This window comes from Loxodonta africana, chromosome 23 (assembly GCF_030014295.1).
Source record: "Loxodonta africana isolate mLoxAfr1 chromosome 23, mLoxAfr1.hap2, whole genome shotgun sequence".
Taxonomy (NCBI): Eukaryota; Metazoa; Chordata; class Mammalia; order Proboscidea; family Elephantidae; genus Loxodonta; species Loxodonta africana.
Genome location: NC_087364.1, coordinates 59,823,028 through 59,836,104, shown reverse-complemented (window position 1 = coordinate 59,836,104; position 13,077 = coordinate 59,823,028). Strand labels below are relative to the sequence as shown.

The following is a 13,077-nucleotide window of genomic DNA, read 5'->3' as shown; positions in this document are numbered from 1 at the left end:
GCCTCATTTACTCTGCTTTTTTAAATGCTGGAAATAGAATTCATTTATTTTCATATTTCATTTTTATTAATAAAAGTATGTGTCTATGAATTTTCCTGCTTTAAATTAGTATAAATTGTGATCACAGTTTCAAATGAATTTTCCTGCTTTAAATTAGTATAAATTGTGATCACAGTTTTAAATGTATCCTATAGGTTGTGATTATGTTGTTTTTATTATAACATTCTATAATCTTGTTTCATATTTTCCCTTTCATTGAAGAGCTGTTTAATATTTTTAATTTTCCAAGTGGAAGGATCTTTTAAAAATAATTTTACTGCACTGTAATTAGAAAATAATTTTATAATATGATCTCTACTTTATGGAACTTAAGCCTGTTTTCTTTGTGACCTAATACATGATAAATTGTTGTGACCACTCCATGTGTGATTGAGAATACGTTTTCTTTATTATAGGGCATTACCTTTGGTAAACATGCAGGAGACCTCCCTTACAGACTGTTACTTAGGTCTTCTATATCCTTACTTATGGTTGCTGTGTAGTCTCGCACATAAAGATTCATCTTTTTTTAGCTTCGTTGTGCATGCTAAATATAACTCTTCACTAAAAGGAACCACAACTGATTCCAGGGCTGTGGTATGGAAAGGACAAGTTGAGACAGGGACATCTTCTGGTGCCAGAAAGTAAGGAAACGCTCAAAGAATTATGGGAGCATGTCAAAAGGAGAAGGAGCCAACCTGAAGGTCCACTACTGAACTAGTCGGGGACAATTTGAGCATCTATTAAAATGAAATGATTTTAATAGATTATAACCCCTGAATTAAAGAATCCATGAGTCCATACTGATACTGAACAGAAAGAAAAACTCTTAAGAGGAGAATGCCAATTAATAAATCTAAAAAGGCCCTGAAGTCACCTTAACTTAGCTTAACTGGTAAAAATGTCTGCCTTGAGCATTATGCGCTTTTCAGAACCATCTATATGGGATCGAATTGACAAGAGCAACTTGAAAGATTAGACAGGAACCTTAGGATGCAGTGAGTTTATGTTAACGAGGGAGGAATAACTCAGAAAAGGAGGGTACGAACGGTTACGCGACTCAAAGAATGTAGTCAATGTCACTGAGTCATACATGTAGAAACTGCTGAACTGGTGTATGTTTTGCTGTGTATATTCTCAACAAAATTTAGGGAAAAAACATAAAAAATAAAGATGGAATCAGTAAAATCAGCATTTGGGATCAATCATACTAGTAAATGATACAGGCAAGAATCAATGAATTCTAAAGTGTCGGAGAAAAGTTTGATGAGAAATAGGGTATTTATAAACTCTCAAAGTCTCTCCCTTAAGATATTCACTGATTACAAAGGAAAAAAGAGACAAACTTGCCAGAGGAGAAACTGGCTAACACCCGGTGATCAAGGTTAGCATCACCATTAATGATGGTGACAGTCAACATTATGTGCCTCCTGAGAGAATATGTGGAGGAAGATGTAACAATTCTCCTGAGGGATTCCTGACAAAAACGCACAACCTAAATCTAATCATGGAAAAAAAAAACTCTCTAACAAACATACACAAAAAAAAACAAACCCAAGAAAGGGTCAGAGCTCATTTTTGAAGAGTACAAGGACGTGAAATACAGACCGAGGAACTGTTCCAGATTAAAGGCAGCTAAAGACGTTAACAGTGTGACATTCTAGACAAGGAAAAAACTTTTTTATTTTGCTACAAAGGACGTTACTAGAAAGAATGGCAAAATTTGAACAAGGTCTATAAACTGAATGACGGTTCTGTATCAGTGTTAATTTTCTTTGATAACTGTATCATGGTTACATAAGATAATGCCTCTAAATGGTTCTGAGGTATGTGTATACATACCCACATACATACATATATATGTATACATACAGAGAATATGATTAGCCTAATGAAGTAAAATTTGGGAAATCTGAATCTGGGTACAATTCTTTGTATTAATCTAGTTTAAGAGTAAACCTGAAAGTATTTCAAAATGAAAGGTGTACACACAGCAGTATGATCCTAATTTCACAATATGAATATATATCTACATATACACAACATATATATACACACACACACACACACACATATATATATGTTGTTAGATGCCATCCAATTGATTTAGAACTCCAAGTGATCCCAAATATGACAGAGTAGAACTGCCTATAGGGTTTTCTAGGTCATAATCTTTACAGGAGATTGCCAGGTCTCTCTCCCACAGAGCAGCTGAGTGAGTTCAAACCACCAACCTTTCAGTTAGCAGCTGAGCAGTGTGTGTGTCTGTGTGTCTGTGTGTGTGTCTGTGTCTGTGTGTGTATGTATTTATATAAAACAGAAAAAAAACTAGAGAAAAAAGATACCAGAATATAAAGTTACGTCTGGGCAATGAGTTTTCTTATTTCTTTTACTTTTCTACATTCCCTAAAAAAGCACACACTACTTCTATAAAGAAAGAGAAATGGTATTTAAAAAATAACTATCCTTTAATTTATCTGCTTGGGTTTTGGGCTTTGGATGGTAGGTGCGGGATCTCCATCTGCCATCAGCCCAGACCAGAGGTATCATAATACAGACGTGCCTGCTTCCAAGAAGATTCAGTACCACTTAAGAATGTCTAAATACTCACATGCAGCTTTTTTCCATAATATGGAAAATACTTCAAGTCTATAAATCCTTGGGAAGGATAAGCTCTTACAAGTGCCACTTGTTCATCCTATAGGTGAAAGCAAAAGAAAATCTTTTTAGATTAAAAAAAAAAAAGTGGTTATATGAAAACTATTAATTATGAAGACAGTGGAGAAACCACAATGCCAGTGCACTACATTCATTACAAGTGTTATTTTTTAGAAGAGACTTGCTCATCTTGATTGGAGATATTACGTAATTAGACCCTCGACACAAACAGCCCTGGTTCTTCTTACATTTTCTGCCACACCCTAGGCCCTTCCCCCGAGTGTCCCCTCAACTCACAGCCATATTCGCTGCCGTTCAATCCTATCCACCCCCACAAACTACCAAAGGCCAGTTCTCTGGCCACCGAAGGCAGCCACGCACGAGGCTGGGGCTGAAGTTTTCCTGATGTGAATCAGACATGGTGCTTCCACATTGGAAAGCAACGGCCGCCACGAGCTGCCACTCTAGAATGTAGCACTCAGGCCTGGAAGGCAGCAGGTCCAAGAATTCCATGGGACTAACTACCACGACAAAACCACCCAGAGGGCAACTATGATGCCACCAACAGAAAATTTAGGGTACCCCAAGCAAAAGACTTCCGAATCAATTTAAATACCACATCTTTCCCATGAATAACTATGAACATATGTGAATCATCAAGTACTCTGCGTCTACTGCAATTATATTCCAGTTAGAAAAACTGACAAGCACTATAAATACACAAACTTAATCAGCATCTATGGTCCAATTCATTCATGTTATTTATCTCTAGTATTCTTGGTACCCACCACTCAGTCGGTTTGTCATACTGTGGTGGCTTGCGTGTTGCTGTGATGCTGGAAGCTATGCCACCAGTATTTCAAATACCAGCAGGGTCACCCATAGCTTCCAGACTAAGACAGATTAGGAAAAGGACCTCGTGATCTACTTCTAAAAAAACTGGCCAGTGAAAACATTATGAAAAGCAATATACATGGGGTTGCTAATGAATTGGAACTGACTTGGTGGCACCTAATATTACCGTTATGAACAATTTATGAAAATTCTCACGTAGTGCATTTCAAACAGGCCTGATTCTAGTAACTGTAATGCATACTTAGTGGAGACTAAATAGACTACAATAATTAAATAAGTGGCACATTTTTGGTTGTTGGATTAATTAAAATAAAACATTACTGTAACACATGAATTCTAGATTTGAATAATCTAATTTTTATTTTTGAAAGCACGTACAAAACAGCACAGCAAAACTAAAACTGTGGAGACCTCTGGCTCACTGCCTCTGTCGTTTCAGGATCACGGAGCAGCAGGTGTGGATAGGGTGGGAAGGAGAAATATACAGACGCAGGCAGGGGCAAGACAGGGCAAAGCACGGAATGATACCGCTGGCTGCCCTTGAGTCAGTTCCAATCCAGGGTGACCCCATGTGTGCAGAGTGCAACTGCTCTATAGGGTTTTCAAGGCTGTGACCTTTAGGAAGCAGATCGTCGGGCTTATCTTCTGAGGTGCAGCTGGGTGGGTTCAAACCATCAACCTTTTGGGTAGTACCCCACGGCTTACCCGTTTACACAACCGAAAGATACCCCCACAAAGAGGACAATTTGCAATAACCCAAATCAAGGATATAGGAAAAGAGCAGGAGATAAGAAGTCTAAGATAAACTGAAGGAGACATTTTTCAATCACTAATCGACACCATCCTACATTGATGCTCCTTAATTTAAAAAGTTTTTATGTAATCTGAAATAGCATTTTAGATCAGAGGCAAATTTTCACATGAGTGCTTTTCTTTATTAGTTGCCTTTATTTAAACTATTTTTCCTTAATATTTGAGCTTAATTCATAGAAACACAGAGACATTCCCTGAAGTGAAGAGATTTTCTTTAGGTAATGGAATTGGAAATAACTTTTACTTTTGCCCTGTGTGATTTAAAATAAGTCATTTATAGAAACAGTAAACTACTTTCAAAAGGAAAAATCAAATTTAACATTTCTCCAACCTAATAACCATGTATTGAGCACTTCTGTGTTTACTTCTTAGCAGATACCACACTTAACTTACATTTACACCTCATTTAGGCCTCAGAAGGGAACTGAGGCTCAGGGTCAAGGTCACTGGCTCAAGATCACTCAAGTGTGACAAATTTTAACTGTTATCTTGGTTTCTACCTAAACTATAATCTCAGCAGGCTTTTCCCTTAACTTATATTTTATACTTTCTGTAAAAATAAACATGTAGAAATTGTAAAATACTGAAATGCATTATCTGAATAAGGATGAGATACTTTAGGGTGAAGCATCCATGTTATGCTTTTCTCAGAACACAGACGACATTTCCTTGGAAACTAAGAGCAATTCATTCCAAGACTCTATTGATAATTACTAAGTTTCACTGTGAACAAAGTTTAAAAGTTAATGCATTTTGTTTTATAGAACCATCACCCACAAAGGACTTGGAAGCACACACACCGAAGTGTTCTAAGCACTGGTTATCTCTGGGTAGCATTCGTAGATTTTTTAAAAATTCTTGTGCATTTTTCTAAACTTTCTAAAATGAACATGAGTCATTTTAGAAAATTTAGAAAGAAATTTGTAGTAAGAAAATAGACTATGGAAAAAACAATGACATATATCAGAATACTACATATTTTACAGAATCATCCTTTAAGCTGATATAAAAAGACCACCTCTAAGACCACACCCTGTTAACATCGTTTCTGTATTTTCAGGTCTCTAACTCAAATAAAAACAATGACAGCAGATCAAACTGCTAAGACTGCAAGATGAAATAAAAGACATGTGCATTCATAAAAGACAAGCAAGCTAAAAACCCCTCACGTAGACAAATTTAATGGCAAAGAGCAATTATGTTCATATGTGGCTGATACACCCATCTGGTCTACAGGGACACGCCTCTGAAGTTCATGACCTCCACCTGGCTACTCCTTTGTGTATAGGAGTATAACGCAAAATTTTATAAGCATTTCTTCCAGTTGTTTTTCTAAAAGAGTAAAAAAAAAATTCCACAACTAAATAAATACACAAAACACTCCCACCTATTTTGATTTTTCCTTGTCCTTTACGCCCATCTCTTCAAAGCGAAAGGGATAGCAAACTGAAATCCGAACCATGAAAGTTGTATTGTTCATAAACAGTTCTCAGCTATGCTGGAAGCAAAGGCTACATACATACTGCGAAGGCAAAACTTTGGCCCTTTATGGCCTGAATGGGTGCGGTGCGTGTGTGTGCGTGTACGCATGTTTTCCTCACGGGGTCTCCATCCCAGGCCTATCTCTGTAGCCCACTCACATGGGAAGGCACAGGCTCCTGCACACAGGCGCGCCACCCTGAAATGGGTGTTTCTATCGCACTGGGGTCTGGCACCCAAGCCTGAGGAACTCTGTGACCAAATACTCTAAAGTTTTCAGTGTGTAACCTGGACCAGTAGCATCAGCATCACCCGGCAACTTGTTAGGAATGCAGAAGCTTTGGGCCCCATACCAGAGACATTACTGAGTCAGAATCTTTGGGCCATCTGCGGTTCAATAAGCCCTCCAAATGATCCCGATGCATGTTCAAGGCCGAGAACCACTACAAAAAAGTTTCTGCCCAAGTGAGGAATCCACCTGTGGCTAACAGCAATTACAATTCTTTTCAAAAACAACTTTAAAAGTGATTTCAACATAACATTTCAAGTAAAATACTGACACACAAGTCCAGTTGGCATGTTAATATTTAGCACAATGATAAAATGAAGTTTACAATGGACAGCTTCTCCTCAGAACTCTTACCCATCATTTACATATCTGTCTTAGTTGCATTTGCAGCATGGAGAGAAAACAAAACAAGTTATGAGATGAAAAATGCACAGAAGTCTGGACAACAATAGAGATGGTGGGGAAAACAATGCCTCTACCTCAAGGAAAAGGTACCATAATTCACTGAACCTCAGGTGCTACTGACGGTTACCACCCATTTTACGTGCTATGGAGAAAGAAAGAAAAAAAATCTTACGATAGACTATTAAGATACCATCAGTTGTAAGGCCAATCACAATTTCTGAGGTATTTAGTTGGAAAAGTAACTGTGACTCTTAGAACTGATGAAGTATGGCACAGGTAAATGTAAGGGCAACGTATGTGAAGTCAAACAGACGTGGAAAACAAGTTTTTAGCAAAGATAGATGGGCTACCCACAAAAGTGTGGTGTATAACTTTACATTTCCGAGAATGGCACTAGAGAAGACTTTAAAAATGGGGCAGGAAGGAAAAAATGACTAAACCCATTAAACTTTTAAAGTATTCTTAGAAAATACCAAAGCATTAACAGAAGCCTAATGCTATTTTTTCAATAATACTAACCTTTGGAGTACACTTTATCCTTGGGTGTCCTTGAGGCTTTAATCCAATTATCTAAGGTTAAAAAACATGGATGAATTTAAACATCACATATAAACACAACAGAACCTCCTTCTCTGTTGCTGGGGATCAGAGGTGGAGGGGCTGTGGTTAGCACTAACTCTAGGTATTGACATTGTTATGGCTGGCTTTTCCTTTAATTTTATTTTAGAGAATTCCATCTTACCCACTAGCTGTCTTATTACTGTCCCGGGGTAATTTAGAAAATAAAGCCACTACCAAAGAACTGACTTAACCACAGCATTGCACTTCGCTACCCTTAAAACAAGGAACAAAAACCCTTAAATTTGATTATTTATGTGAACAAATTGTTTAATGTAAATATTCAGCGCATCAGAGGCATAACAGAAGCACAAATTATTCCTGATGAAAATATATTAATTAGGTCATAATCCCTAATGTGTATTCTTCCATATACCCAACAGAGCCTTGCCATATTTACCTCTATCTGTTCCACAAAATGCATACATTTGGAAAGAACTCCATTTTACGGCTATCACAACACCGCTCAGTTCTGTGAAGAGGCCATTTCCATGTACGCAGCTGGTACAACTAACTCTGTATGAGTGGTGACAGGTTTTTATGCATCTATTTCATGAGGGGATTTTTTGGGTTCTGAATGCAAATGCTGTTTACAAGTAAATGTCTGTAAATGTCAAAATTCCTCCCAAAAGACAAATAATTGTTGCAACTGAAATAATCCCCTCGACAGCAGTTAACTACCCTTGCCTGTGCAATGGCTTTGGAACAACTTCCGCTGGACCCCAAGCCCCTCTACACTGAGCGTGCTTCTCATTAGGGCAGCTGCTTCCTGTGTGGTCTGACGTGGCAAACATAAGCTCAGACCCTTATCATTCAAAGAGACCTCTGAGAAAGAAAAGAAACTCAGAAGGCTGGTCCTGTACTGGGAATAGATTTCCACCCATCTAGGTGTTTGTGTGGACAATCCCAGATGGCTGGTATTACAAAAAGCATTCCTGTACAAATGAATAAACTTTTACTTAATTCATCTTATAAACTAGGTATCTAGTTTCACATTGTTGCTACTGTTAGGTGCTGTAGGGTCAATTTTGACTCAAACCAGCCACGTGTGTTACAGAATAGAACCACCCCATAGGGTTTCCTATGCTGCAATCTTTACGGGAGCTTATCTCCAGGCCTTTCTCTCACAGAGCTGCTGAGTGGGTTCGAACTGCCAACCTTTCAGTTAGATCACTTAACCGTTGTGCTACCAGGGCTCCTTAATTTCACATTACAGGTAGTCTCCGACTTACGATGTATTTGAGTTATCACGAACTTTACGACCGTCGTTATGAATGGAGAAGCAGGAAGCGCCTGGTGTTGAGCCTGTTAAGTTTGTATGTAATGCTTCCAACACCCAAAGACAAATAAAGATAGGATTTATAAAGATACTGATAATAAAAGGCGATAATAATGAAAACTTAAAAAAAAAAAAAAAAGAGGTAGTCAACTTACGTTAAGAACCGACTTACAATGGAGTCATTGGAAAGGACCCTCGTTGTAAGTTGGTAAATACCTGTACTTTCAGCTTATTTTGCCTTTGCTAACCTCTATTCTTAACAAAGTCTTGTTGAAATATTCCACTAATCACATACTGAAAGCCTGCTGTGTGTCAGGCAATGTTTCAGGACAATCTCTACAGTGCTATGGGACCAACAGGAAGTGGTCATTGTCCACGGCGGCCCCTGTGTGAGAGCCCTAAGGGGAAGGAAGGAGGCTGCTGGCGCGTCATCTGGGCACTTCAGCCAAACTCCTTACTTAGCAGTGCCAACCTGACAAGGCCCAGGTTTTAATTTTATTTGGGATGGTAGCAATTTGCTTACTAATGGTGACTATAGTGATAGATGAACTCATGATTCCTGACAGGTCTACACCTGCTTAAGAATCTGCCTTTGCTCCAAGTAAATGACCAGGAATGGCCTTGCACTTGAAGGGAGGCCTTGCAGGCCTCAACAGGACAACTTAGCAGAAGACAACACTGTAGCACAACATTCATAAGGCAGCCAGGCACAGGGGTTAGAAGGCATTTCATTACACCAGGAAAGCATCTTCTTTTATACAATACCCTAACTTGTTATCACTTATATGTAGAGGACATCAGCTTTTTAATTTGCTAATGACTATATAAGGGGCCCAGGTGGAGCAATGGGTAAATGGCTGGCTGATAACTGAAAGGTTGGCGGTTTGAAGCCATCCAGCAACCCTGAGGAATAGAGACCTGGTGGTGATCTACTCTGTCACATGGGGTCACCATGAGTCCAAATCGACTCTATGGCACCTAGCAACAACGATGGCTGTATAATTCAGGTGCCCCTTCTGCACAATATGGTAAAACTCTGGTTACAGCTGCAATACCTCACTGAGCTCATTAGACTAGGATTTTATTTGCATTTCTACTGTTTAACTACATATACATATACTAAGAAACTATGTGCTGCTACGAAATAGCTCAGAAAAGGTTAAGGTAGCCAAAACTTTATAGATTCACCCGAGATTCAAAGGTGGCCACTGAACATGAACAAAGCCACACTTCAGGTACGGCAACCAGAACAACCCATCCCTCAAGCATCAATCTATGCTTGTAGCCATTTTTCCAAAAGGAAAAGCTTAAGTTACTTTACTCTCTAATCTATCATTAACTCTTATAAACCAATTTTTTTTTACTGTATTAACTTTTTTCCCCCTGAAGATCAATATCACTGCTAGCCTCTTAAATAAGCTAACCCCAAATTGAGGTATCATTTAATAAGGAAGGCATTAACGTGACCAAAACAGTCTAAAAATATCTGCCAGGTTTCTACCAGAGGATATTAAAGTGGAGCAGCAGTAAAGTATGTACCTACTCTGTTCATTTTCACAAGGACACAAGGGTTGCCTCCGGAATAGCCATAGTTAGCATCATTCTGGCCGCTGCACTCTTCAAGTAAATGACGAGGAAACTGACACGCCCTATAAGCAGGGCCCTCCTGTACAAAAAGTTCTCCATCGGTACAGGCCGTGAGATTCTTCTGCTCTTCCAAATCGTATGCTAAAAAGGAAACACGTGTGTGCATAGATTGACCAGCTCAAAAGACTCAAAATAACCAAGAATATACTATGCTTGGGACAATGTTCTTCGAAGGCAAAAACCGCAACCCTGATTACCAGATAACTCTAGGGAAGGAATGTTAAGCTTGCTCAATGAACTTTTAACGCCTGTGGACTGCTCTAAGTGATGGATTGCAGATCAATCTCTTGTCACCATTAGGTGGCAGCAGCCCCAGCTGTAGCTTCCATCTTCTGCAAGCTCTCTTCTATGTGCTAGGCCCAACAGATAAGATGGTAAAGGCACTGCTGCCACCCCCATGAAGCTTACAGTCCACTGCGGGGGCCAGACTGAGTAGGCCACTGTTAAGTTCTTTGGCTCTTACAGTGACCAAGATGGAGGCTTTTAAGCAGAAGATAACATACCCAAGTTTTTCAAGGATCACACTGGCTGCTTTTTGAAAGTAGACTATTGGGGCTGGAGAGAAGAGGGAAGTGGCAGGGAGCTAGGCCAGTTAGGAGGCTATTACAGTAATCCAGCTAAGTGGCGACAGTGGCTTGGGGCAAGGGAAGGAGCAATGGAGGTGGTGAGAAACAGACACGTTTTGGTGAGGAAATGGAGCAACAGGGACTCTCACTGCTGCTGGTGGGAATGCAAAATGGTAGACACTTTGGATGACAGTTTGGAGGCTTCTTACAAAGTTCAGTGGTCTGGCAGGGGGACATGAGGGAGGAATGAATAGGCGGGAGCACAGGAGATTTTCAGGGCAGTGAAATTATTCTGTATGATACTGTAATTGTGGACACTTGTCAAAAACCCATGGAACTACACCACACAGGGAATGAACGCTAATGTAAACCATGCACAGACTTCAGATAATAACTGCTGATAGCTGCTGTTGAGTCAGCCTCCCAACTCCTGCCGACCCTGTGCACAACTGAACAAACGCTGCCTGGTCCTGTACCATCTCCACAACTAGTTATGGATTAGAATGCTGTGATCCACATGGTTTTTAATTGGCTGATTTTCAGAAGCAGATCGCCAGGGCTGTCTCCCACAGGACTGCTGAGTGGGTTTGATCTGCCAACCTTTAGGTTCTCGGCCAAATGCAAACCACTTGCACCACCCAGGGTCCCCCCAACTTGTTCTACTAAACAAATACTTTTAGTTTTAAGGTAGATATAAATGTTAACATCAATGAACTTACTCAGTGTACCTAAAAGATGGGTGGAAAAATCAAACCAACTGTCCATTAGGGTTAGGCCCCTATGTCTCTCCCTAAGTTGGAATAGTCTTCAACTAATTATAAAATTTACTTGCAACTCTTCTTTGGTTGTCTATAGTTAACAGGAAATCAGGTAAAATAAACTCTAAGGATGATGTTTTTAAAAGCAATCATAACGTGGTGCTGGTTTTCGTCATAACTAAAATCTTTGAACTTACTCCCAGAAAACATACTTACGCCTTAGAAAATCATCAAGATCTCTAATGTATCCTTCATAGGAACTTGAATCAGACAAACTGAACGAATATTCCAACGCAGTCACTGGTTTTGGAAAAACCATAAGTCCTGTTAGACAAAAGAAAAAACGGGAAAATTAAGTGTATCAAACTCCCTTTTCTCCTCACTCTTGTCCCTCAAAAGCAGGTCTCAATTATATAAAAAACTATGTCCATAGTATGCTGACATTATCAAGAACTTCCCACCATTATCCAATTATGAAGGCTTTTGTTGTTAGGTGCTATCAAGTGGGTTTCCCCTATGGAGCTGCTGGGTGGGTGTGAATGGCCAACCTTTTCATCAACAGTGGAGCACTTAATCGTTGTGCCACCAAAGCTCCTTATTTACGAAGGTACAGACATTTAAAGCAAAAGAACACCCCAATCATCAAAACCACCTCAGAATTTGAATTACCAATTTGAAATCTCTCCTAAATGTGACCCCAAAACCCCACTGCCGTCGAGTCGATTGTAAGTGTGACCATCTACAGTTAATGATAATCACTGTTTCTTATAAAAAGATATAAGTTTTATTCTATATTTTCCACATTAATTTTATCAAAGAATATTTTTTAAATTTTGCCAAACTGTCATTAATATATGGGAAAAGATTTTAGTGAATCAAAGTCCGAGCACTCGCTATTAAAATTACAACTATACGGGAACATTCATAAAAATAGATTTTCTGAAGTGCTCAGCTACTAACTTAAAAGTTTGGTGGTTCAAACCCACCCAGCAGCTCCATGGCAAAAGGCCTGGCAATCTGCTGCTGTAAAGACTACAGCCTAGAAAACTTTATGGGGAAGTGTTCCTCTATCACACAGGGTCCCTATGAGTTGAAAACTGACTTGACAGCACCTAACAACATACGTTTTTACCTCTATGGTTAAATAGCCTTCCTTCAATAATAAGCACTTCTCTATAATTAAAAAACGCCAAGGTTCAAGGAGAAGGTAGTAAGAAACACATTCAGGTTTCCAACTTTATTACACGATCTCTTTGTATAAAAAGGATTAGGTCTATATTATTTCTCCAGCCTTGCAAAAAGGCTTAAAAACAATGTTAATATTTTCATTATTCTCCAAGCATTCCCCATAGTACAGGTATTAGAGACAATCTTCCCTGCAATGAATCTGAAAATATACAAGTGAAAAGCCCAATTTTAGCTTTCATTAAAATTGCTGCTCAGGCACTAATTTTTAGGCCACATCCAGTTTCTTTCAAACCCTAAACACTTGCCTGTGTTGATCTTCATGGTTCAAGAATTAAACTAGATCTGCTACTCAAATATGAACTAATACTCCTAAATGGCAGAGCCAATCTTACTCTACGTTCAGCACTGCAGTGCGGTAGACTGCTTTTACATGGCCTTTCTAGCCATGGTCTTGTAATTCCCACCAAATGACTGGGTGAGACC

At 39.2% G+C, this 13,077-nt stretch overlaps 1 protein-coding gene across 2 annotated transcripts in view; it reads right to left on the bottom strand.

Annotated features, from left to right (window-relative positions):
• Nucleotides 1-13,077, bottom strand: part of ATP1B3 (ATPase Na+/K+ transporting subunit beta 3) — a 36,631-nt gene that overhangs the window by 838 nt on the left and 22,716 nt on the right. For both annotated transcript variants that reach the window (XM_003416223.4, XM_064275535.1), the window contains exons 3-6: nt 11,623-11,730; nt 9,979-10,163; nt 7,058-7,108; nt 2,651-2,737 (exon numbers count right to left, since the gene is read on the bottom strand). In XM_003416223.4, the coding sequence (XP_003416271.1) occupies nt 2,651-2,737; nt 7,058-7,108; nt 9,979-10,163; nt 11,623-11,730 (431 nt within the window). The remainder of the gene's footprint in view (nt 1-2,650; nt 2,738-7,057; nt 7,109-9,978; nt 10,164-11,622; nt 11,731-13,077) is intronic.